Genomic DNA, 27697 nt, shown 5'->3' on the forward strand with positions numbered 1-27697 from the left:
ACCCCATTCAAAAGAAATGTACCAGTAATCAGATTACATCTTTTGTTCTGCAACTGTAAGGGACAAGTTACCTTTTGATGGTATCCTACACCGATCTGTTACTCCTCAAATCTGGTGTTCAGGTAAATCACATTTATTTCAAGACTAATGTTACACAACCTATTTATCTTTTACCTGGACATGTATGGACACACCATGTCATTATTAGCAAAGAAAGAAAGGAAATATGCAATAAATAAAAGATTGAATACGTGCCAAGCACAATAAAAAAAGGTAATAAATCGCAGAGTGAAATTAATGTAATCTTTATTAAATTGAATATAAAAGAATCAAAGAAAATGATAAGAAAAAGGATGAAGTATTTTATTTTCCTAACAATCCATTCGATTTGTTTAGAAGTAACTTCACAATGTGTGCTGTATCTTTCTGCCTTTTTGATCGACAGAGAGAAGGCAATCCTCCTCCCTGACTCTGGACCAGTCCGGCGGCTCGACTGAAATCTAATTTGAAAAGTGGAAGCAAATGTTTACCTTGTAAACAAGCTCTCCGGCCTCTTCACAGTTATTTCAGGCGTGCAGAATATACTTAGAACAGACACACATGCTTCTGAGATTCTCCCTCGCAGGGAAATGTAATAAACCCTGCCCCACGGCCACAGCTAATATTTGACCTCTGTTTAAGCAAATATAATTACAGGGATGCTCACGCAGGCCGGGGGGGGGGGGGGGGGGGGGGGGAGATCCTCTGCGGGAAGTGGGCTCGTCTTCACTGAGATTGAGAGGAGGAGAAGAAAGGCAGCCATGGGGGACAAACTGATCTCTATGAGCCAAAATAAGATCTTTCCTTCAACACAGTCGCATCAAGCGAGCCCAGTGTGGGTGGCTGCCTTACGTAATGTGTTTTATGGGGCTTGTTTGTTTGTGGGAGTTTGTTCTGGGGTTAAGGGGTGTCGCAGTGATGAGAGGAAAAAAACCAGCAGCAGCATAGCGGTACTTTTCCTCTGACACCATCAGCCTGCCGGGGGTGAGATGTTTTCAGGCTCCAGCGGCTCTTTTCCAGCGGCTCTTTTCCAGCGGCTCCTTCCAGCCAGTTGTGGTTGGAAGAAGTTGAAACTAATGCCTTGTGATGAGTTCATCACATTTCCACAGGAGCGCCCCTCTGCTAACACTATGTGAAAAAAAGATCTGAAATAATAAAACACTAAATTTGAGATGTCAAAGCAGGCAGCACTGAACGATAGTGAGAACAACATGGCGAGAAATGAAGCTGGCTCTCTGGAGTTCACTGGATTTGGTTCCAAAGAGAGAATAAGACTATCGTCGAGCCAAAAAGGGGATCATCTCTTTCTTTTACCAAGTGTGTGTTTCTTCATATAAACAAACATTGTAAGTCAAACATTAGCGCTAACTTGGCAGTTCATTGCAGAGGAACAAAGAGACATGGATGATTTAAATGCAGCGAGAATGGCAACACGTTCAGCCTGTTTGGATGTTAATGTCAAAAGTGAAGAAAGCTGAGGGTGATTTGAGAAGGATAACATCAGTAGGTTCTAAACTGAGTGGTGAACATGTGACCTAGAGACAGTCGCTGCCAGAGGTGAAATGTAGTGAAGTACATTTACTCAAATACTGTACTGAAAGAGGCCCTATTGTGCTTTTTAGGGTTGTCCCTTCCCTGTAGTGTGATACAGGTTTTAGTGCATGTTAATGGTCTGCAGAGGCTAACATCCCTGTGTTCCCTACAGAGGGAGTTTCTCTCACACACACTCTCCCTCCCCCCCCCCCCCCCCCCTGCCTGCCTGAAACACCTCCAATGGACTTCTTTGTTTACTTCTGTAACACAGTGACAACACTACACTTGCGCTTCTATTGGCTAGCACTCCAACACATTATTTGTCATAGGCTAAGCCAGCTAACCAATCAGAGCAGACTGGGCTCTGGTTTCAGACAGAGGGTGAAAAGAGGTGCTGCAGCACAGGCAGTATGAGAAATAAAGAGCTTTTTGAACATTAAAGCATGGAGACATGTCACAGGAAAATTAGGATAATATGTCCATTGAACAGTTCCTCAGTAAACATGCTTCAGATGGACTTGTTGCTTTAAGAACATCTGAGCTGTATCAGAGTGTAAAGCAAGTATACAAGAACATGAAGAGCAGAAAGCCCCCCCCCCCCCCCGTTTAAATCCAGTCAATAACCTCCGGCCAGATGGAAGAGAGGGGAGTCAGCAGTAATGGCACAATGAAACAGGTGTTACCATTGAAGATATCTCTCAACAGAGCCTCATCTTATTTTATGGCGTGTGTATGTGTGTACACAAGATTGAAAGAGCAGACAATAAAAGCCAGAAGTGATAAAAAAAAGACATTTTAATCATCTTTTATCCGAGGCCAAGTTGAAACAAAACAGGCACACTGAATTTTAAAACCAGCTCCCACAGATAAAAAAAGTGTCGAGGGGTATCGGCTTGTAAAACGTGGCACATTTCTGTCATTGTTGATGTTATCATCTCTGACAACATTTAATAGTAATTACACACAATATCACAATATATACTATACCATTTCATGTGGGTGCAAATGGCTGCTGCAGGAGTACATTTAACACTGAAGTTAGCAACATTTCATGGAGGGGTGAAAAGATCAGGTCCCATTATGATATAGCTTTAACAAATAGTGTGTGTTTGAGTGGAAAACATATGCTATGTGAAAGTAGAAAAAGAAACATGTCAACAGATTATATTGAGCGGGTGCTGTTTTATGAAACACATTGAGGCACTTGGTCAGCATCAGAAACTTTGTTTGATTGCACAGACAGTTTAGTGTTGGTCGTTCCTTTTTTTGAACATTTGCCATTTGTTCTGAAATGAGTTTTATTAATACAATGTATCATCAACACAAGCTTTCCGAGGAGGGATTGGTGTTTATTGCGATAGGAGGCACGCTGGTGTCAGTTTTTGGCACGTTAAACTCTGAAGCTGAATTGCACTTCACTTTCAACGTCCTGTTAAAACAGTAGAGTTTCTTTGGCGAGGCAGAGGACGCCCGCTGTCGTTTAGAGCTGCGCTTGCACTTCTTCCCGCTCTCCTCCCGTGTGACGGGAATACTTCTGAGCTGCTCCTGGTTGCCAGGGACTTTACAACAAGCGTCCACTGGTGTGGTCGTGTCAGTGGTGGACGTGTGATTGTCTCCACAACAATGGTCACTGTCCCTTCCCATCTGTTTCTCCTGACTGAGAGGTGAGTCCGGGGAGGGGGATGGGCACTGAGTCACGGCGGGGGGGCTGATATTTTGGCTACTGTCAGGGCTTGAGGATCTTGTTTCATGTTTATGGTCCCCTGGCCCCCCGGGCTCTGAGCCGGGCTCCTGGGTCAGAGCTGTGGCCTTCTGCTGGCCCGCAGCGTGGACGCAGTACTTCCTGAGATTACAGGTGTGGGCGGGTCCCTGCCTGGGGGCCACTACCCGTCCCTGGGCACATTGGTGGAAATGGGCGGGGGGGCAGTGGACGTAGTGCATGTGGCAGTCCATGTGCGTGTACACTGGGTCTAAATGGGCTGCGTTCTGTTTGCTGGGGGTGTTTCCTGAGAGGGGGAAGAGCTGAGGGGTGGGAGGGGGCTCCAGGGGGGGCTGAGCACAGGAGTGGGGGGTCCATTGCTGGGACAGGTGGTGAGGAGGGGAAGGGTCCCCACATGTGCAGGTAGTGTTCTGAGAGAACTGGCACCTGGACGGTGGCCTCAGGGCTGCAGCGAGGCCGTTCTCAGGGCCCGTTCTGCCCGGCTCTGCCTTGCTCGTGTACTGGATGTGTGGGAAGGGCCCGGTGTGGGGGTGGGCCGGGACCCCGTTGTAGAGCTGAGCGCCCACTTCCTGCTCCTCTCGGGGTTTGTCTTCACTCTTCTGACTGGAGGCCAGGGGCTCCAGCTCGTAATGCTCCGCCTCCCCGTCCCTGCTGTCCAGCTGGTACTTCCCTTTCCCTTGAGGGGCGGGCACCGAAGATGTGACCTCAGAAAACACCTGACACTGCATCTTTTTAGGCAGGGGGATCTGGCCGCAGGTCCCCTGGGGCCCCAGGCAGCGACACATGCACTGAAAGAAGAAAGTGGCGAAGGCCCAGCTGATGCACATGATCAGCATCATGAAGGTGCCCAGCTGGGTGTAGGCCAGCACGGTGGAGGGCATCATCATGGCCCCGGCCACAAAGGTGGTGAGGGCCGCCATGGCGATAGCGGAGCCCATGCGGCTAAGGGAGAAGATCACCTTTCCCTCGCGGTCGGGCTCGGGGGCGAGGCGATAGGCTACACCGTAGTGGACCGCGAAGTCTACGGACAGCCCCACCGCCACAGAGATGGTGACCGACTCCAGGACGTTCAGCTCCCAGCCCAGCAGCACCAGGGAGCCCACGGTGACGAATATGGTCCCAGCGATGGACAGGATGGCGTACAGACTGATGATGACGTTCCAGGTGGTGAGCAGCATCACGCTGAAAGCCACAGCCACTGACAGCGCCATGGCAACCAGAGTGCCGTCAGACAGACTGTCCTGGAGGTCGTAGAACTCCAGGTTGCTGATGAACCAGCCGTGGCTCAAGCCTTCTGGGGCGTAGCGGAGCTCCTCAAGGATCCAGGCATCCACCTACAACAGAACCACCATCATTAATATCAAGAGAATCAAACGGATGCAGAACCAAACGTATCGGAAAGAGACACCAAATAAATTAAAGTTAGTACTTCTCTGTAGAACTGGAACATCTTCTCGTAGGCCAGGGTGAAGAGGTAGGTGCTCTTAAACTCCAACACTATGGCTCTTATGGTGTCGTTTATGTCGAATCGTGGGCCGGGGGTCTTGCTGTCCAGGTGGTAGTTAGTGCTCCGGTCCAGCTCCATGATGGCTCTCTTGATGCACAGCTCAAACACTTCCTGTTTGTAGGGGAAGGTGGACTGACTGCAGCAGGGGTAGACGGGGGCCTCCTCACAGTCCTGGTTCTCCATCCACTGGTAACATGAGAGGGAGGTTAAGATCACTATATCATGTGACACTTACATATCTTTACGTCTAAACAAAGTACATTTTGTGTTCCCATTAGGTCACCTTTAAATTAAAAGTTAGTTTAGAAATGATACACTTAACTAGCCAACACTCTATATAATACCAGCTTAGTTGATTCATCAACTGACCAGTTGAGAGATAATTGCCATTTATGAACATTCAAGTAATCTTCTAATTTATTTTTGAATAACTTTGATTTTTAGGCAGATTTCTTTTTTTTCTTTTTTTTTTAAATAGATATTACTTCATTGGGTACAGTTTTGTTTAACAGCTTTACTTGTTTTGTTGATTATTTTTCATTTATTTTACTCAAGTATCATTTCCAATTCAGGATTATTTTACTAGTATTTGTAGTGTGGCAATAGTACTTTTACTTACATTACATTTCATTTAGCTGACGCTTTTATCCAAAGCGACTTACAATGACCAATTACAGGGACATTCTCCCTGGAGTAACTGAGGGCTAAGTGCCTTACTCAAGGGCACACTAGTGGTGGTGTTCCAGGCGGGATTTGAACTCGCAACCTTCCAATCTTCAGCCCACCTCACTATCCATACTTAAGTTAAAGACCTGAAAACTACCCTATCAGTATCTGATAATACCAAAACCTTATTTGTATCCCTCTTTTCCAAATAATAAGCTTGTTAATGAAATGAATGAACATTTCAAATGTTCAAAATAAGAGCCAGTCTTTAAATCTGAACATCTCAAAAAAACACATTTACATTATTGTTTAGGCTAATGGATTATCTTTTTTTTCCTGATACGATTCAGTGATTATGTCCTTTGCAGGATCAATACTGATACTTATCGTTGTATCAGTGCATCCCTAAAGTATACTTGGTGCACATGCAGTACTGACCTGTTTGAAGGTCTCGATGAAGCAGCTGGTGAAGTCCTGCTCGTCTGACTGGAACACAAAGCTCTGATTCCTCAGCTTCTGGCAGAAGTTGAGGATCCACAGCTGGGACGCAGGACTGGCAATGTTGAAGCTGTTATCCAGCATCAGCTTCCCCTTGTTTTTGGGGTTCAGGGGGTCCCCGTTATCCTCGGGGGTCACGCCCCAGATGATGGTGATGGGCATGTGGAGGTCCTCGCCGTGATGGACCCTCTCGAACATGAACAGCTTCTTGTACTCGGCGTCGTAGCGCTCGAACGGGTGCGAGGATCGGAACACCTGAAACTCGGCCAACTCCAGAGACGGGAGCTTCATCTTTGGGTTGACACAGACAACATAAGCTCCGCCCACTGTGATGGCGAGGAACCAGAAGAGCCAGAGGTAGCGCAGTTTGATGACGATGCAGGGGAGAACCTTCTCGAAGAAGATCCGTGACGCCTCGGAGACAGCGAACAGGCAGTCGTTGGCCTTCTGACAAAGACCTGTCCAGAACGTCCGGGTGCAGCATCCACTCTGCGGCTCCTGAGGCTTGGCGCACGGGAACAAATTCGGCAGGTAGCGCTCGTGTAGCACCACCACAGCTGGAAGCCACGTGACCATGAGAATGTAGTTCACCAATATGGCAGTGCCCGCATAGACACCGAAACAGCGTATGGCAGTGATGTTGCTGACGTAGTTGGCGTAAAAAGCTGCAGAGGTGGTGAAGCTGGTGACGAACATAGACAGGGCGGCATGTTGGAGAGTCACTCCCACTGTCTCTGATAGCTCGGCGTGCGGCTTGTCAAACTTAGTATAGTTCCAAACATCGCACAACACGAAGGCGTCGTCTGCGCCGATGCCCACCAGGATGATGAGGGCCGTGAGGTTCATGAAGGGGAAGAACTCAAAGTTGAAAACCATCCGGTAAAGAAAGTATGACACAATGAGTGAGCTGATGATGGCGATTATCGTCATCAGAGTGATGAAGATGGAGCGCGTGTACACACACATGACCAACAGGACGATCACGATGGCGATGGCGGGATACACCGTGTCTGTGAGGAGGTAGTCCTGAAAGAGGTCGTGTTTGATCCCAAACTCAATCCCTGTGACCGTGGTGATTCCGTCTGAAGAGTTCCAGTTCTCAAAATTGTCCAAGTAAATGTTCATCATGGACTCTCCCTTCTCTGTGGGGGAGAAGAGCATGCTGTATTTGAGCATAGGGGGAGAAAACTCCAGGCTCTTGGTACCCAGGAAGTCTTTGTCCACCAGGAAGTGAAGGATCTGGTAGACGGCGTTGTACTTGGTGCACTTCCTGGGCACGGTGCCACATTTGAGCTGGTCCTTCCGTCGCAGGGCCATGTCCCAGCACTCGGGCCCCAGGGTGCCGTTGTGGTAGTACTTTGCACAGGAGCGTAGGATCTTGAGAGTGTGCGCTACGTCGCGCTCCGTGATCTTCTGGCAGGACGACCTGTTGGTGAGCGCGGCAACATAGTTACCGAGCGTCCAGCTGGGACAGCAGGAGGCATCGTTGGTGCGCTGACAGAGGCTCCAGTAGTCACGGTGGGAACGCACCTGGGAACACAGACGAATTATAAATCTTCTACAATTGATGTGAATACATTTATTCAACAATGGTTAAATTGATAACGATCAGAATTGGATCAGTTAAGTTCAACAACATTTCAAAAGTCTAGAAAAGCTGCACAACTTCATTATTTAATTCCCATTTAAGTTAGCATCAGGCTATCTGGTGTTAGCCGATGGAAGCCTCTGGTGCGCAAGTTGAAATGTGACGCGCAGTGTTACTGTTGTATACACTGAATGATACAAATGTAACCCTACACAACTTTTTGACAATAAATAATAGTATATTATAAACCATAATGTGAACTTTCTGGTTTCTGTAGGGTTCTGTCGATAGGAGAATACTTTGAAAACTTTAAAGCACAAAATGTATTGCTGTAATTCATCCCCTCTATGTGAATGTACATTTACAATGCATGTTTTTACCTTACTGAATATGAATTATGTCAACACAATATTAGAGGAATTAGATTTTCCTATGTAATGTCTCCTCAATTATGAATGCAAGGGGAAAAAGGTGGATAAATAAACATTTAGTCTCAATAAAAAAACCCAAATAACTGTAAATTAAGCATTTTATATGTGATAAGATATTATATTGGAAGAAAATACTATAAATAAATAAACAAATAAAAACTATAAGAAGTGAATGGTAACTGTATTCATTCCCAGTCTTGAGGCCCGTGTTCTCTTCTGTTGTCGTACCTTTGTGTTGTCCAGGTTGCACATGGATTTGATGGCCTGAATATTCCACAGGTTCTTCCCCTCAGCTGATGCGAACACCAGTCTAGAGTAACTGTCACCTGCATCGAGAGAGGACGTTTATTACTTAAATAGGAAAACCATCTTTCCTGCATTAATAAAAGGGAGGAAATATGAGGCAATTACAATTCTACAATCTGGAGATCTGGTGGCTGGAAAAGCTCTCACTCCAATGCAAAAGAAAAACATCTATACCTTGAGACAATAGTGGAAATAATCCAATTCAAAGTTTTTTTTCTATATCCATATAAGAGAAGTAAATACTGTTACCTACATTCTATCATATCATTGTTTATCATCTTTAATGTGCTGTATTCATTTGGGTTTGGCCCAAGATCCTTTAGTGCAGGCGTGTCAAACTCAACTTCATCGCGGGCCACATTCGCATAAAGGTTGCACTCAAAGGGCCGGTTGTAACTATATAAATATATAATATATATATAAAATAATGTATTATATTACATTATTGCCTCTGAATTTGATTATTATCGGATAGAATAATAACTTAGTAATTAACTACGTCTGAAAGCAGAAGTCCAGGGCAAATAATTGCAAGTCTCTTCAGTGCGCATGTCACAAAATGAGATGCATTGTGGGACATGTAGTTTAAGGGCAACCTGCTTCTGTAAAGTGGCATGTAACCGTATAATAAACGTATTATATTCTTTGCAAGCTCTTGCGGGGCCACATAAAATGAAGTCGCGGGCCGGATTTGGCCCCCGGGCCTTGAGTTTGAGACCCCTGCTTTAGTGGCTGTGCATTTATTCAAAAAAAAAAAAATGTCTTTGTTGCATTTTTCATTTTCATTCAATCTAAATTGAACCACTGTCATTTATGTATTCAAAATCTTACCTGGCACGTCACAGAAAAACTCTTTACTGAAGTCCCACTCTGCTTGCCGTTTGTCTCGATCAAAGTGGTCCTCGGGCCACCTGGGCTCTTGGTGACTAAAAAACAAGAAAACAAATAGCTACATTACTTAGATGTATGTTTACATTCAATTAAACAATGTGGTAATAACAACAAGCATGGCCATTCACATTATGCTTGAAAACCTATTTAACTGGCAGATTTAAATAACTGAGAAGTGATACTGCTTCTTAATGCTAACACAAGGTTTTAACGTTTTGTTCTACCACATCAAATACATCAGTAAATACATGGTGAATGTTCCAAGTTTCTATGTAACATAATAACGGCGGTTGATAACAAGAGACAAAACAAGACTACTAAACGTCATCAAGCTGCACATTAGCCACCTTTAGCTTAGCGGTGGTGAAGCAAAGCCATGCAACTGTGATGTAGTTAGACTAACGTTAGCTGTTTAATTCTGTTGATTGCATTTGCCCATCAAAAATCATAAAAGTGGTGTCAGTATGTGGAGAATATACTGCTGATTAAAACGTGTAAGTATCATAAACATGTTTACCACAGATCTAAGTTTCTGTAATATTCCCAAATCTATTAAAAATATGCTATGCCTTTTTGTCGAGGGAACCTTTCCGATGCTACTCTATTTCAACTTTTGGCAGCAAGTCTTAGTGTTATACTGTTTTTTACAGCCCTTTTGTCCCCAAATTATTGAAATATAATCAAAACAAATCATTCTTATCATCAGGGCTATAATAATCTGGTTTCCCTCGGAGAGCAAAGCGCGACCAATGCTAATCACTTCAATCAGAGAAAGAACAAAAGGAAGTTTGCACGACTTTATAAACGCAGCAGAGATCCAGAGACGCACGGCTGCAAAGTCAGCGTGACAATAAGCAAAGGAAGCACATCTGATGCTTGAATGAAAAAAGCAGCAGTAATTGCTGTTCCCCTCAAAGTCAGATGAATGGCGTACAGCGGTACTAAGATACCGGTGTCATTATTATAATAATCATAATAGTGGCTCTGATTGAGTGGGGGGCCTGAGGGGACAACGTGCAGACAAGTCGTTGGCGTATATGTATGTATTGTGTGTGTTTTTTGCGAGGAGGATGTGTTTTCTGAGTACTGCAGTGCCTACATGCCAGCGACGGTTCAGACAGGAATTCTATAAGTGTGTATGCAGGTTTTTTTTTTTTTAGGGGCCGTGTCCCCTGCTAGAGACAGGAAGGCAGGGTAATCAGGTGGCTGTCAGAGAGAGACTGAGGGGTTGAAAGACGGGGGGGGGGGGGGGTGAGGCTGGGACACTCGCTGACAGCAGCAGAGGCCTCTCGTACGAACATAAGCACACAATTACATCTGCAGACAGACAGGTGGAGGGAGACAGAGGGGGAGACAAAGGGAGGCACAGACACCGCAGGAGACACAGAGGAAGACAGACTGAAAGGATCTAATCAGCAGAGTGGAGATGTGATGATTCTTAACCCTACAGGAAGTCTGATTCAGAGCAGTGTGAGCTAACTGGAATGCTAATGCAGAAAACTAAAAAGAATAATATGACATTTCTGTTTGTTCCATGAATTTATGTGAGGGAGGTTAGATCAAGGTGAGCTCCTATTTTATTTATTTATTTATTTTTTTTTTAAAAAGGCAGCTAGAGCGTATTTCTGTCCTCAAACCAAAAACTAAATAATCAAAATCAAACTGCCAGTGAGGCATCGGGTAGCAAATTACGCAGGATCATAGTCCATTCTTCTGGCAACATTTTGTTTGAGCTGTATATTATGTTACGTTTAGACGATCGTATTCGGAGAACAATAGTTTCTATTTTTAAAACCTCTCTTGCCCTGGCTAAAGAACAAACCTTTCCTTTCTTGCCTTTCCTGGTGCCAGTCTCTTCTCAAATGAACGATACATAATAATCAAATGACTATATACAGAACAGCAACAAAATAAATGTTCAACTATTTGATATTACAAAACAATGAATGGCTCCGACAGCAGGTACATCATTCATTATAGATCATTTAAAGAGGCATGTCAATGTAATCCGATAAACAAGCAATTACATTTCAACTAGTCGACTTAATTGGTGTTTTGAGATACTGGCTTATATTGGTAGAAGCAGGGAGAACACATCCAATATGAAACATCGGTTTGACCTTGAGAGTGTCATAGAGACAGACGTCAACATGTGAAGAGCTTCTCCTGATGAGAGGACAGAGCACAGCTGATGACCTTGTGGATCCATCTGTAGTGAGCTCCCCTTTTCTTTCAGGAGGGGATTCAGACTTTCAGCATGTCTGTCAACACTCACCCATCCTGACTCCCTCAGTTACAGGTTACAGGATCAAGGCTTCATTTTACAGCCATATGTAAACAAATATGTTGCCTTTTCTTGTAGTGTTGTTCATTTTTAGCCATGTTAATGTGAATCAAAAAACAATGGTTTAGTATAGTGAGTAGCCGCATTAGCCCAATGGTATTTGGATTTAATGTCTGTTTAAGTTCTGGAAAGTTTATTTAATAACTAATCCCAATGTCTCAAGCTGAAACTCGTGTGTCTGTGAAGTGTAAGGTGTGTGTGACGTTACTTTTTGGCCTGCTCATCAGCGTATTTGAAGGGGTAGTTGGCCAGCGTGGCTCTGTAGCCCGTGTTCTTCACCATGTTGTTCCATGTGACCAGCCGCTGGCCAATGGCTGTTCCCCTTGGCTCGAAACCCTTTTAAAGAAGAAAGAAAGTAAGGATAAGGAAACACGTTTTGATAATGAAAGAAGGTTACTGTCTTCATGGTGCTGGTATAAATTGAGCATTTGAAATGTGATGTTTTTTGATCTCTTTATCTCATCCGATCATACCAATTTTCCCATTAACATGGCCGTGTGGAATAGAGCTATGGAAAACCACATGGAGCAGATATTACTCTTTAGTGCATGCAAACTGTTAAAGTGCTGGCACTACTCTGTATGCACTGTAAAATCTGTCCCATAAAGAAAAGTACATGTAATATTATGAAACAGCCTTTGGGCTGAAGCCATTTCATCTCCTCTTTACGTCCACAGACCACACATAGCACTCAGTACTCAGGGCTGTTGATGTTCAGCTTTGATGCTTTCTTCTGGGTCTGTACTCACCAGCAGCGGGTCGGAGAAATCGGGCAGATCTGGAACCAGAACGCCCACCAGAGCACACACCACGATGAGCACTGTGCACACCCCCAGCACCACCACCGGCCAATCAGCTATCAGCTCAGCATAGCTGCAAACAAGGAAAAGGATTTAATATAGTGTACACAGTGATGTCATGTCACATGACATTTCATTTGGTTGAAGCTTTTATCCAAAGTGACTTACAATAAGTGCAAAAACCATAAAGATTCAAACTCTTAACAACAAAGAAAGTGCAGATATATTCACTTCAAGCAAGTCACACCATTGTAAGTGCTGGTGAACTAGCTACAGGTACTAAATTCACTTTTTCTTTCTGTCTTTTTCTTAAGAATCAAAAGTCACAAGAGCAACATTTTTGAGGTTAAGAGAGATGGTAATTTTATTACCATCTTGCAATCAACTTTTATCTCAATCTTAATATGTAACTGTTTTATATATTTTCACCCTTATAATGATCATTATGTATATGAATTTTAATATATTCTCAACCTATTAGTTTATTATTAATTCGGGCAATTTTGAAAAGTAATGATTATTATATATGCATGTGTGTATTTATACATGTTTATATACTAATTGTATTTATTTTTGAAATGTCTAATTTGTTTATTCAGTGTTGCACAGGGTTTATTTAAATGAGTTTATAAACTGGTGGGTGGATTAACCTTTAACATTATATCACAATGCATTAGTTGATTTATTTTTTACATTTATATTTATAAAGTAATAGTCTATGTGTACTTAAGTACAGTAGTTGAGTAAATGTACTCAGTGACATTTCACCACTGGATAAGCCTACCTCCTCTGGGCTTTGCTTAAGGCCTCAGCTTGTTTGGAAGCAGTGTTAGTAGCTGTCTAAGGTTAAGCTGCGTGTACTGAGAGTCTCCATCCCCCTGTAGCTCTTAACACTTGGGATCTTTTCCTGAACCTTTCTAAAAACTCTAATCCTGATTAAACAGTCTGCTGGATTATATTTGAGACGAATTGGAGAGCTGCAGGTTAAAGGAGGCCAGGTACAGAGACAGACTCCCATCAAACACTCCCATGACTCACTACTGAGGAATGACAGCAGTGATGGATGGATGACAAATAAAGAGAGGAGGAGGAGGAGAGAGCTTTGCAATCCAGAACATCAACACAAGAGGAACAGTTTTTTGGCAGGTCTCACCTTTTGGGGAATCGAAAGGGCCTTGCAGGGCTGAAAAACAAAAAGACGGGAGATAAATCAGGCTTACATCTTGGAATCAAAGCAACAGGAGATAAAAAACAGATTTGCAGAGACTTTGGAGCGAGAAGGGACATCTTTTCTTCATAATCTGCCTCTTCTTTCTTTTTCCAGCAGCAGCACACCCCATAGGTACGAGACCAGTGAAACATTAAGACTGACGTGGCTGTCCAAACCACTCTCCATAATGCTCTCTGCTCCTTTTTCAAATCTGTTTCAGATGTGACACATAGGCTAACAATGGTTTCTAGTATACATGCGATAGGGCTGAACGATTAATCGATTTTAAATGGAAATCGCAATTTGAAATGATGCAATTATCAAATCGCAAAGCCTGCGATTTATTTATTTTTTATAAATAAAAAAATGTGTTCCTCTTGTGTGTCAGTCATCCACACCAATCAGAAGTGCTGTGCTCCACATGCACCAGCCATTGTTAACCAATCAGAAGTGGCCCATGATAGAAGGTGATAGACAGATTGATCCAATCACCTGCCAAGTATTTTTGAAAGTGCCTGCTCTTTCCAAATGGCTTCCAATGGAGCTTTCCTAGATGGTTTGGTGAAAGCATCTGAGTCAGGTTAGTAATGCTCCATCACATGTTTTACATCTATTACAGGGTGAATCTTAAACTGAAGCTTGACTTTAAAGCAACCCAACGGAAGTTTCATGTAAGTTTAGTTCTTTCACTCGTAGCTCGGGCTGCGGGGGTGCTAGAGACGGGAGCACGTTGATACAACCTTCCTAGCCGGAGATATGGCCGCATTTTACAATAAACTTCCGCTAGGTCGCTTAAAAACAAATATCGCAAATCGAATCGCAATCGCAATATCTGTCAGAAAAATCGCAATTCGATTATTTCCCTAAATCGTGCAGCCCTAACATGTGACACACAAAGACAACTGACACGAGAAATGAAACATTTACATACGGATTCTGAAGGGTTTCTGACTGGAATCTGAGTAGGCAACCTCAGCTTTTGTTGCACACCAACACAAACGTTATGACACTTTACTTTCTTATATCCTCTAATGTGGCCTCCTCATACTTGGACTAACACTGAGAGGCACATGCTGCTCAGGATCTATCTGGACTTCTCGCCAGCTCTTCCTGGGAGCGGTGGGGAAGCGTCCGGTTTGCCGGGAGCAGCAAACGCCCCGGGTGGAGAGGAAGAGGAGGGACGGAGAGGAAGGGGGAGAATCAGATACGGCCACCTGATCACAGCAGGGCTGAAGGAGATAAGTAATGTGGGCTTAAGGGTCAGGGGGATATGAGACCTGGTGTGTGTGGAGAGAATTGAGAGGGAGGAGAGCGCATACAGCAAGTACATAGTGTGATGTCCTGAATATGCTAATGAGTTAGGCAGGGCTGACAAACTCATGCAGACCCACCCATCCCTGTTGTAGATTCTGCCAAATGAATTGTATCGTACAAATAAATGGTCTGTTTTAAAAGCCCTGACTTAATAAATTGCTGTGCCTAAGATAAAAATAAATAGGACATTTTAAAATAATGAGAAAAAGTCGAAATTGAGTGAATAAAGTCAATCTTTCTGTATTGCTAGGCATTCAAAAAATAATCATAGGACATTTTAAAAACATTTTGTTACTTTTTTTGCACTTTGAGAGAAAATCCAACATTGCAAGAATAAAGTCAAAATGTTGATAATGAAGTCTGATTTTTGAGTATAAAGTTGTTCTTTGAGTATTGCCATGCATAAGAAAAAGAAGAATTTTTATTTTTTGCATTTTGAGAATGTAGTAAATATGTTTAAATATATGTTTTTTTAATGACAATAATCATATTAAAATGTTGTTAATTAAGTGTACATTTATAAAGAATAAAGGCTATTTTTCAGCAGAGTTTTTTAATTGTTGGGAGAATTTCTTTGCACTTATAGAATAAAGTTAAAACATCAAGTCAAAAGTCGAAATGTTGATAATTAACTTGAACTTCAATTTAAAGTTGCACTTCATATATCAACCTAATAATGTTTCTACATCTCTTTTTTTATTCTTGCCAAATTAAATTAAAATGACCCGTGCAATTTCATCCCCTCATGCCTGGCGCTAATACCCTTCCCTACTATAGAAATAGCGTCCTGAAATTACCCCGCCAGAGGAACAGGAAGTGAGTTTTGAGGTCATTAGTGCTCCGGCCATTAGTGCTGTGATTTAACAAAGTCTGGCCAGAGGTCCCAAAAAGGTTGTTGTCGTATTTCTGCCCTGTTTTTCCGTTAAAGTCAAATCTGCGGAATGTTATAATTACTGGTAATGGGAGGCACAAATTAACTGGAGCGATTGGTGAGGAATTTTGCTCAACGGTTGAGTGGGGTTGTAGGAAGGCTGTAAATCCCTTTGGTAGTTTTACCGGACATTTATATGACAGCGGATGGAAGGCAAGGTTTAAAGCTCCAAATAGAAGTGCAATTGAACGTACTTCACTATCTTTAAAGTACACAAGTTATAGATGAGATTCTGTTTTTAGTTTTTGCTCTAAAATATTGAACTATTCTTGATTATATTAATATGACTGCCTTCTCCCGTAAGGCGGACTCTCCCTTCACTATAAATTGACCTTCCACCTGGTTTAAACCAGCATTGCCTAATGAAAAGCACATTTCCCCTGCCCTCGTTGGGACTAGTAGCCAAGGGGAAATTCTGTTTTGCTAATGTTATTCTTTTTCCTGTGCTCTGTCTCTTGGCTTCCCATGTATGGCCTTGAACTGCAGACCCCAGGACACAGATATGGCCCGAAAAGGAGGAGACGAGTTATTGGAAATAGTTGGAACGGATTTGTAAAAGCGCTGTCAGGCATATCTATTTGTCTACTGAAGGTCTGTTTTGAGTTTTGGTCTCCGATCTGAATCCATTTCTGCCAATTGGAAAGACGTGCGGCATACCTGAGCAGGCCATTTGGCCACAGACACGACAAAGATGAATAGATCGAGAATACGTCAAGTCACTAGCAATAATTTAGGACGTTGTCGTAAAACTCAGGCAACCTTTTCCTAGCGATCTTGGGAGATGAATTCAAGATCTGGCAATGTGATCATTCCCTGAGACTTCTATTTGTTGTTTAAGTAAAAAAAACAGAGAAAGAAACAACTTACATGACCTGAAGCGCATTGAAAAAAAGGGTAAAAAAAACGTGGTTGGCAGTGAGCAACAGAGAAGTAGTGTTGACTGATGATCACAGAGGCTCTAAATTCAGCAGGATGACAACCCACCGCCTCGGGTTTCCTCCCCGACTCTGTGATCTCTTCTACTCATGACGCCTCGAAAACAAACTTGCAGTCTCTCTCCGGCTTCTGGCCCCCCCCCCCTCCCCTTCTTATTTTCCTTCCCTCTCCTCCCCTGAATAACCTTTCAGTGTTATTCTATTTACCATGGGGAGAGTGTTTCAGGATCACTGGGCTAATTAATAAGGTAAACACAGCCCGCCGGCCGCTCACTCAGCACTGTGCTGACAGAGGGCCACGGAGTGTGTGTGAAGGTGAGCTGGCTGTGTGTAGCCCCGTTTCAACACACACGTGCTGGTATAATACCCCAGATATTTATACTGCTTCAACTCTCTGCTGTATAGGGAGAATTGTTTTGAATGGACCAATAGACCTATCTTGGTTGGTCCTAATAACTGGAGTAGTGAACAGTGTTTGCATTGCAAAGGAACTTTATGGGATGGTATCAGAATCAAAATACTTTATTTATCTCGAGTGATATTGGGTTTGGTTGTTCCATTTTAGAATGAAAAAAGGGATATAAACTTTTTTTTTAAAGAATACAAATATGTATATAAACATTAGAAATTAAAGTAAAATATGTGATGTAAAAAAATAACTAATAATACAAAATAATTAATATAAACCTTAAAATTTATATTAATATGTAAAAAAATATAAAATACAAATGTTTATATAAAGTAAGAAGATAAAGAAAAAAAATTGAAAGTTGTTCTACAATATATAGAACGAATATTAAAATATATGGAGTTGTTGTTGTTGGTAATGGTTGTTCCAGGTATTAGACAAACCCTTAGGGGTGACGAGTGAAACGGAGGTATAGCTTGTATAAAACACAATATTTTGACTGTGAAATACATTAATATATATATAATTCTGAAATGCGCCATTCTGCATGATAACTTCTCTTAGTTTTGCTACATTTTTATATTTATACTTTTGGATCACTTCTTCCACCTCTGTTTGCCAATAAATGTGCATGAGTCTGTAAGGTGTGTGTTGTTGTAAAGGAGTGTGTATGTGTGCCGCAAGGGTTCAGAGTCAGGAGTAGGTAGGGGGCTGGGGGGGGCTAACTGTCAACAGACGGGCGGGTAAATACTTGGCGAACAAGGCCTTCAGGTCGGAGCAGGAGCAATTAGTGTCACCCGTCAGGCTGCCGGCCGCCTCGCCCTGATTAGTGCCTCGCTGGAACGCTGCACACAATTAGAGGCTCGACCAAGCCATGAAATAGGTCCAGACTCCCAGCACCCCCCCTTCAGATGACATCATGACACTGGTTAGGCACAAATACACCGCAGTGTGGCTGAAAAGTAGCCTTGTGTGTATATTTATATAATTCTCTTATGGTTAAACCAGCGTACAGAGAGGGGTATTAACACTCACTCGGAGAGCCCGAGTGTATGCTAGGATGACATTAATGACACTGTAAATGTTGGAGGCACATAGGGGGTAAAACTAAATCAGCGTTTGAGGCAGTGACAGTTCAATAAACAAGTATAATGTTTGAATATACTTTTAAAGTTTCCTATATTCCTACAGTATGCAGACAGTAAAGTCTAAATAGGGCCTTTCGAGTAGCTTGTTTAGCATGCCAACAAAAAAGCCTGAAAGTGAATAAGGATGAGTTTAGTAGAGCAGCGTTTCTGTAAAAAGTGATCAAATCAGATAGTGTAAAATCTTTTATACCTATAACCCAATAAATAAGAGACATATTTGACAAAAGAAGTGTTATAAAGTTGAGGCTTCTTGTATCTAAATGTTTTCTATAAGTTCTTCAACGCACTTCTGTTGATCGGAGAGTTTTACCCCCACAAATGTGACAACTAAAATGTCCAAAGAAAATGTAAAATAGGTTTTTCTCTGAGGAAATCTAAGGGTGAATGTTGCATTAGCAGAGAAGCGTGTTGATAAGACGTTACAGAGCAGCTAGAGGTTCATGAGTAACAGTGGGATTCACAGGGCATCACGTTTCCAACAGGCCTCCAATAAACTCCTGTACAGGCCTGTGCTCTTTAAACACAGAGGTTAAATGGAGGTCAGCTGGGGACACTCTCCTCTCATTATCACCACAGAGCCAGAGACATGGGGCACTTCAAGGCAACGTGAGTGTAGTAACTGCTATGTAGAGGGACTTTCCTTTAATGTGTGTTCTTGTGGACTTTTATATACAATCAATGACTGGATGTTTCATGTTACTATTTAGACAATGAGCTTCTATACATATGATACAGTATGTGACCATATTTTACTTATATTTTTGTCCAATTGATGACTGTAAAATGTTGCCTTTAATCCTGGTTTTTATTTGAATATGGTTTTGAATATATTTTAAGTAGGGCTATTTTTTAAGTAGTAAAACTAAATGTGTTCTAATTAAGGAGAGTTCTTATATTTATTAATAACGTGTTCAATGCATTTTGTTTGGCTAGCAAAGTTCAAAGTGCATGTTTTCAGAAGAAGAACATTTTTTAGTCAATCCCCTTATCGATAAATTGACTTAAAGGTAGGTAAGTTTGAGAAACCGGCTCGAGATACACTTTGTGTTATATTCCATGGAATGCTCTTAACATCCCGATAGCAATGAATATCTTAAGTGCTTTGACAAAAAATCCATTAAAAAATGTCATCTGTGGAAGCCGTAGTACTGTAAAAAGTACGACCAATCATTTTAGCCGGCCCGGCTAAAATAACTGGATGGCCTACCTGCCTGTCAGCCTTCCATCTGTGCACAAACTTATCTCGTGCCCTCATTGGTCATGTGCGCGTTCGTGTGTGTTGGAGGAGGAGCTCTGTAAGGAAGTGGCAGATTTGTTCCGGCTGTGTATTTTCAAATTCTAGCGATCTCGAGCCGGTTTCTCCAAAATTACCTACCCCACTTTTAATGTTCCAGCTTTTTTTATTTCTATATTTATTCTGAAGCAGTACAATGGAAGTCAATGTGTGTGCATGTGTGTATCCAGTGGTGAGCGTGGCCCTTTCTGGCTGCATCTGCCATTCCCCTGAATTCTTGGAGGTGAAATATGGGCGCGCAGAAATTCCAGGCATACAGGATTTCAGCACTGTAGCCAATAGTTATAGGCTGTCAGTCAGTGTGACGACTTCATCAGGGCTGCTCCTCGCCTCACAAAGCCAGAGCCCAGCACATGGTGCAGAAACATTACAAGATTCTCTTTTAAGAGGAGGAAAAACAGCATTTAAGATCATATGCTATAAAAACTATAGCCATTTACGTGTTTTTCTACTACAGGGCAAAGTAGGGTCTATAACTGGAGGGCAGTGTGAGCAGAAATGCCAGTTCCAGATGGTTGAATGGTCCTGGCCAGAAAACATGAATCTAGAAACTTCTTAACCCGCCAACCCTACACTGCATGGTTGAGTGGAGCTGTAAGCTAGCCAACTTTAAGTGGTTATGTGTGGCCATTGAGAACAGCAGAGACCTCCAGAAGTGGAACCAATGGTTTTCACCTGCGGCTGCACCAAAGAACCTCCACTTCCTCCCATGGGCATCTGTTAATACCTCTCGCTAAAAGAGAAGTCCGACGGGCACAAAACAACGGCCATTGAGCAGAAATCATTAAAATACAAAGGAGACATTAGATGCTTTTTGGACCAGGTTGACTGAGCAGTCCTGGCCCCAGATAGGCCCTGAGGCTAGAGGCCCTGAGGCTAGAAGCCCTAATGATGATAGCCTGGTGAAACCTGTCCTCCCCTGTGTGATAGGAAGGAAGAGTACTGGGGGTGGAGGGGTCTGGAAAATTCCGAGCAGAGGTTTACAAAGTGCAGGGGAGGAAAACAAAGCGCAGAAAAGTGCAATTGTTTTTTTCTAAATTTGATCAAATGTTATTAAGGGTACCGTAAAAGTAGCCTTAACATCTTTAAGGAACTTCTTTCTGTTTTCTCTTTACGCACAAGTATGCAAACAATATAATTATCTCTCCCATTGGCACAGTTTATACTGTATGTATTCATACCAGCGTTTCCGCCAGGGGGGCGTCTTGCCGTCATTTGAAAAAGAAAAAAAAAAACGCCATAAGAAGAGTTATATATATATATATATATTGCGTTAGCTTAGCCGATCTCCATTTAGACAACACACATTTTAAAAGCTTTTTCGCCTGCCGTCTGTCTGCAGACTTGTCAAAGCATTAATTCATGGTTTTTACTAACCGGTATCAGTATGTTGTTACTTCGGGATCATTTTGAAACGTGTATTACAATTAAATCACGGTCAAATATGTCCATCTTGTTGTAGTTGTAGCCCCCTTGCCAGCGATGCTCTCTCTAGTTTAGCATACTCAGCCCGACTCAGCCCTGTTTGTTGGCCCCGATAGAACCACGATTTTGTCGGGCCAGAAAAAAGGTGAAAAAGTAGCCCCGGGCCGGAACTAGGCATAGTGGAAACGCAACCAAAAACGGGCCCGGCACGAAACCGCGCTCCGCGTCATGGTGGAAATGTGCCATTAGTGAGCCGAGCCAAATGATCCGGCTCACTAAAAAGAGCCGGAATTCCCATCACTAATACGTAAAGATATAGTATCTATAAGGGACGGCTCAATTCAAAATTCAAGTCACGTGACGTCACACCCACCCACCCCCCCCCCGCTCTCGGGGTGGACGCCCCTCTCAGCCCTGGTCTGGCGGAAACACTGATTCATACCCTAGCAACATAAACAAATAGATGAACAACTTTTTTTTCACACTTTAAAAAGACACTCCTGAGAACATCTGGGGATTCCCACAGCAGCATTTAGAGAGCCGCTAATTCCCCAACTGACTGACTGATTTGCATTTGGTACAGTGGGAGAGGTTAGTGCAGTCTGGTGATGATGTTTATGGTAAGATCATTTGGAATAAAGAGTAGAGGCTTGTTCGCACCCGTCCACTTTTTTTTTCAATTTGCCATTGCTCATTTATCTGTAAGCCTGCTGCTGCCACAACGACAGACAGCTCCTGTTGTTGACAGATGAGCCTCGCCTCTACAAATAGGATGCCACGACTTAAAGACTTGTGATTGAAAATGTTTGCGTTATAAATCAACAAATGTCTTTTAATAATGATGATCTTCACCAATTACAATTTAGAGCAACATCTAGCTAGTCTATAAAGTACACCTCAAACTGATCAAAGAAAACAAAGCCCTACAGACTTAAATCCATTTTGCCGCAGTCTGAACACATGTAGTAGTTTATCCCTTTCAAAGGGCTACGGGATCTCCAGCAGCCAGTGAACCATCTTTATCCAGCTGAGAGCTGGCGAGCTGCTCAGCCAGCTTATGAGAAGTTATGACAATGTCCTGCTCACATCAGGCTTTGATCCTGCTTTATGGGACAGCGTGGGCCTTTGATCTGGGATGGCTATCTTTATGGGCTTTACTTCATACTAGGGAACTATACCATAAGACTGGGGGGGTACAGGGAGAGATTAAAATGGTGGTAAAGAAGGAAGAAAGAGAGCGGGGAAACCGGGAGTGAGGTGAAAAAGAAAAGAAGCAGAAGGCTTTAAGACAGGTCTTAAACGGGGACAGCCTGAATTAAGAAGGCCAGAAAAGTGTTCTGAAAATCTAAAGAGTGAGAACTATCAGACTCATCTGTTTCACTCTCTCCCTCCCTCAGTTTTCTGCTCATATCTCTTGGCCGGCCTCAGTTACAGCACCAGCTGCTTCAACTGACCTCACATTTCACAACCAGACCATTATCTCTACACAACTACACACAACCTAAAGCCCAACAATATCCTGATTTCAAGTTTTTGATAACTAGAAGCACTAAAATTAAAGGTAGGGTAGGTAAGTTTGAGAAACCGGCTCGAGATCGCTAGAATTTGAAAATACACAACCGGAGAAAATCTGCCACTTCCTTACAGAGCCCCTCCTCCAACACACACGAACGCGCACATGAACAATGAGGGCACGAGATAAGTTTGTGCACAGATGGAAGGCTGACAGGCAGGTAGGCCATCCAGTTATTTTAGCCGGGCCGGCTAAAATGATTGGTCGTGCTTTTTACAGTACTACGGCTTCCACAGATGACATTTTTTTTATGGATCTTTTGTCAAAGCACTTAACATTGCTATCGGGATGTTAAGAGCATTCCATGGAATATAACAAAAAGTGTATCTCTAGCAGGTTTCTCAAACTTACCTACCCTACCTTTAACTAATATATCTTCATGGAAGTTAATTGTAACATTTTGATTGACTATAAATATCGTGGTCAGTGTTTGTTTGTACTTAGCTCCAACCCCCCTCGTCTCTTCTGGTTCCAAAAAGATGATGGCAGTCAAAAACCAAGATGAAAGCCTTAAGTGTGTGTTTTGGCTGTTGCCATCTTGGTTTTTTTAAGCTAGAAGGGACCATTTCTGGGCGAGAGGGTTGAACTGGGGATGTGCAAGGCCTGCCTTGGCTAGGTGCTGTTCCCATACTAAAAGCAAGTGCGAGCTAGCTTAGATAGCAAGTTTTCAATTTGTAACCGTCTATGCCCAGTATACCAAGTATGCGATTGGTTTCATTTACAAAAAAAATCGAAGTAGGTTACGTCGAGACATGTAGCAATATGTCTGCCAGGGTAGAGAATATGTAGACTGCAAGCTAGTAAACATGGATGTCAACATTGCACAATTAAAAAAGTTTCTAAAAATCGGCTTAACATCCATTTATACAAGGTGCCATTTGCTCTGAGAGACTAACATACACACACATTCACAAACTATGTTACCGGGAGTAATTTGGGGTTAAGTATCTTGCCCAAGGACACATGGGGATCTTTGCTGTTGATAGAACCACCAATCGAACATCTACTCCCTGAGCATCAGCCCATTAGCTCTCATGATGTCTTCTTTGCCATGGTGCCACAGATCACAGCTTCCTTCACGCTCCAACAGAACACTAAATGTGAGCTGAGCTGATGTAACTCAACGAAAGACCATGAAATACCAGCTGTCCCTGCAGACATCATCACACATTTACCCCGGGCTAACCTTGTAGCTCAAGTGTTCCCTTTCAGTGCAGAGAGGATTGGACACGCAGGATGTCAGTAAATCTCTCCATCCATCACAGAGCCTGCACATAAGCCCCTGGAGCCACAAGATATACACAGACATATTAACACATCCTTTTTACAGATTGTATCATCTCATTTAGCTGATATTAGCACCCTGTAACTGGGGCCTTTAACTGAACCTTTTCTGCGTAAAATGACAATGAGGAAAATACCCAGATTACCGTTTTAATTCATCTGCATTTGTACCGTCTTGTTTCAACATATAACTTGTGTAGTAATACGAGTGTCACAAAATACAGGTTCAAATAATTATAGTTATCACGTTGATAACACACGTATGATAATAATCAATTGATTGATGAACTAACCGCTGGTTACAGCCCTAATTCTATTATAAATTATCTAACCATTATTATCGTGATAAACAACTCTTGTTTGTGATAGCCAAACAAGTGTAGAACATTTCTGATAAAAAAGGAACTACATTGGGAATTTGGGGAATTATTTTAAAGACAAATGTAGACGATTGAGAAACAAGCCAATATGCCCGACCACAAGGCGTTGCAAACGCTTGTTATTCTTTATAATGTGCAAAGCCTTGTCAAGCTGACACCCTCCAACACGGAGCTCAGCACACAGATCACTTTCAGACAAACTGTTGCTGGTTCAGGCTTGCAGCTGTCTGACAGAGAGCGAGACAACGAGGGAGACAAAAGAAAGGAGGTACAACAAAAAGGAAAGACAAACACAAATCTGGAATTTTGGCAAACAAGAAATGAAAGCAATGAAGCTCAGACAGGTCAACACTGTGCAGTCCACCAAACATGTTCAGACTCTGGATACAACCATCTGATCAAAAGTTGCTGAATAACACATGATGAATGCTCTACTAGTTGAGTTGTCATGTTTTAATGCATTTTCCCCTGGTCCGTCATAGCAACCAAACTTTTAAATTCATACTTGCTGGAGATAATAAAAGCTGACCTTTCCTGAGTGGGCGTCGGAGGGGAGGGGGAGATGGGAATTCTTGCTATCTGACAAGGCATGAATCTAAACCAAACTTGTGGTTGCCATAAACAACAAGAGCTGTTGCGAGAGGCATCGGGGAAGAGGGTAGAAACATTTCGCCCCAGGAGAGCAGAGTGTGAGCGAGGGGGTGGGGGGGTTAAATACTCGACCTGACCCCGGATGGTTGAGTGTCAGTGAGCAGTTTGGTGGCTGCTGCAGGTCAGCGGTGCAGGTAGGAGCAGGTTAGCAGGAACTCAGGTGCCCTGAAGCTACACAATGTTTGCCCTAAATACAGTTCTCCCTCTGGCCTGCATCTACCATAAGTGTGCACTCACAGACACCCGAGTAAAGCCTTGAGACTGTAGCAGTGGTCTGAGTGTGCATACTTGACTCCAGATGGACACTTTAGGGCTGCATGCGCTGGGCTCTGCGCAACTAGCCATAGTCTTCCAAAAAGCCAAAAAGAGACAGGAATAAAACTACTACTTCCTACAAGAATGGATACTGAAATGTAACTATATTGAGGGGAGATACACAATTCCCACACAAACAAAAAACACAATCAAACAACATATTTGTAAATGTAATGCACACACATACAAGCTGTCCTAAAAGACACAACTAGTCTTTGTACAACTATCAAATAATAGTGCAGTATTCGGACCTGATCCTAATCATTTTTATGATATCCCCTACCAAATGATAGATGGACATAAGTGCTAAGGACTTTACTGTATCCACTTTTCAGACTATATATGGATACGACCTCCACCATTTTTACGTTTTCAACTGAACAATATGTCAAGCCAAGCACAGATACATCAATAAAACTAAAATCTACTTCATGATGTCATTTAAGTGTAAAAGACATTCATTGGGAGAATTTCTCAAAAGGAGCAGCCACAACTCATTTCTTCCCCCCAAGTCTTGTCTAAAGGGCTTTCACCTGAAGCCTTTAAACCTGCTGGCACACACTAAACTGACCGGGGCCAAACAGCTGACATCCCAAGGACACACTGTTTCCGTCCGATCTTAAATAATACACATAAAATGTCTGTAAAAGATCATCTTACAGCGAAAACACAGACATGGTCCTAATACTTTTAACAGACCCATCGTTTTTTTTTTACTCCCTCTGCAGAAAGTGCTGAGTTGTGTCTTGCCTTTCTTCAAAGCTTTGCTTTATTTCATACGTAGATAACACCCCAAAGGCTTTGATCTTCTCAAAATAGAAACATTAGGAAACAAAGTACAAGCTAATCTGGGTAAATGGATTTGTGAAGCCGAGAACAGGGGCATAAAAATCCCCGCATTAAAAGGTCTCCCCGAAGAGCTAAAGTTACACCTTATCAGTGTGTGTGAGGTTTGTGTGTGATCGCAGATGTAATCCCTCGGCTAATCGGGCAGATCACAGCCACTGAGGCAGATCCAACTGATAGCTGACACCATCTTGTCTGACTACAAACACCACAGATGATGGAGGAATATACAGTATCTTGGTTAATGTGTTAGTATGGCGTTTAGCAAATCACACACACACACACACACACACAAACACACACACACACACACACACACACACACACACACACACACACACACACACACACAACACACACACACACACACACACACACACACACACACACACACACACACACACACACACACACACACACACACACACACACACACACACACACACACACACACACACACACACACACACACACACACACACACACACACACACACACACACACACACACACACCACACACACACACACACACACACACACACACACACACACACACACACACACACACACACACACACACACACACACACACAGTACAGGAAAGGGGGGTGGCGGGGGGGTCGTGGATGCAGTCTTGGAGGAAACCCAGGCCCTGTAATTCAAACCTGTCATCGCCGAACAAGAGGGACCTGTTTGGTAAATAAGAGAGTGGTTCAACATTAGAGACGCAAAACGCCACATCTGCTCCCCATTCTCATGTTGAACAAGAGACGGGGGAGGGGGGAGGAGGAGGAGGAGGGACAGAGATGAAGAAAGAAAGAGTGTTAATAGGAAAACAGAAAATATGAAGGAGGAGGAATAACCGGGAGTGAATGCGTCTAAATGCCTGCAACATAATCCTGTTTTGCCTCTCAGTGCCCACCCAGGGTTTCATCTGCGCACACCAGGTTCCGTGTACGTTCCCACTGCGGCTTCACAAACCTCAGCTTTCACCGCCACCCACAACGGCCCTCTTTCTAATGAAAATGATGAGGGGGAGATCCAACTTAATTCTGGCGAGGAAAATTCCATGTCGGGAAGCAGAAATAAAGCCTCATGCAAATCAGATTCCCCGCAACGAGATGCTCCCATAAAGGAGCTGATATGAGTAAATAATTACTTGCCCACCCCGCCTCTGTGGAGAAGGTAAATATAGGATTATGCAAATGATTATGCGAGGCATTAAATGGTTCAGTTTGAAATGCGGTGGAAGGCCTGTGGCTTTTGTGTAAAGGGAAAGAACCACCTCTCTAAAGATGGATCACTTGAGGACAGAAAAAGGAGTTTGCCAACAAAGGAGTTGAATGCCAACATTCTGCTTTGACTGGTTGCCATGAGTCTGCTTGTGTGCAGGTATAGACAAATAACATGCTAAATTCCTGTCTCCTGTTGTGGATAAACTTTACCTTGGCTGTTTGCATCCCCGCAGCCAGGAGGGTCTAGTAAACACAAGCCATATCAAAGGTTGAACATTAAAGCATGGAAACATGTCACAGTAGAGACACTTAATACTAATATGAACCTGAAAATGAGCAGAATAGGGTGCTTTTAAAGAAACCTGAGTTCAATTTAATTGAGTTGTAAGTGCACATTGATAAGGGTTAAAAGGACCCACAAGC

General features: G+C 42.9%; 1 protein-coding gene across 2 annotated transcripts in view; it reads right to left on the reverse strand.

The window, feature by feature from the left end:
• Nucleotides 1-2349: 2349 nt before the first annotated feature.
• The window catches only part of disp1 (dispatched homolog 1 (Drosophila)), a 98485-nt gene continuing 73137 nt past the window's right edge, over nt 2350-27697 (reverse strand). For both annotated transcript variants that reach the window (XM_034150685.1, XM_034150686.1), the window contains 8 exons: nt 13477-13506; nt 12273-12396; nt 11732-11859; nt 9120-9214; nt 8211-8308; nt 5904-7493; nt 4722-4985; nt 2350-4626 (listed from right to left, as the gene is read on the reverse strand). In XM_034150685.1, coding sequence (XP_034006576.1) covers nt 2890-4626; nt 4722-4985; nt 5904-7493; nt 8211-8308; nt 9120-9214; nt 11732-11859; nt 12273-12396; nt 13477-13506 — 4066 coding nt within the window. In that variant the 3' untranslated portion in view covers nt 2350-2889. The remainder of the gene's footprint in view (nt 4627-4721; nt 4986-5903; nt 7494-8210; nt 8309-9119; nt 9215-11731; nt 11860-12272; nt 12397-13476; nt 13507-27697) is intronic.

Source organism: Trematomus bernacchii, unplaced genomic scaffold (assembly GCF_902827165.1).
Source record: "Trematomus bernacchii unplaced genomic scaffold, fTreBer1.1, whole genome shotgun sequence".
In the NCBI taxonomy this organism is placed as follows: Eukaryota; Metazoa; Chordata; class Actinopteri; order Perciformes; family Nototheniidae; genus Trematomus; species Trematomus bernacchii.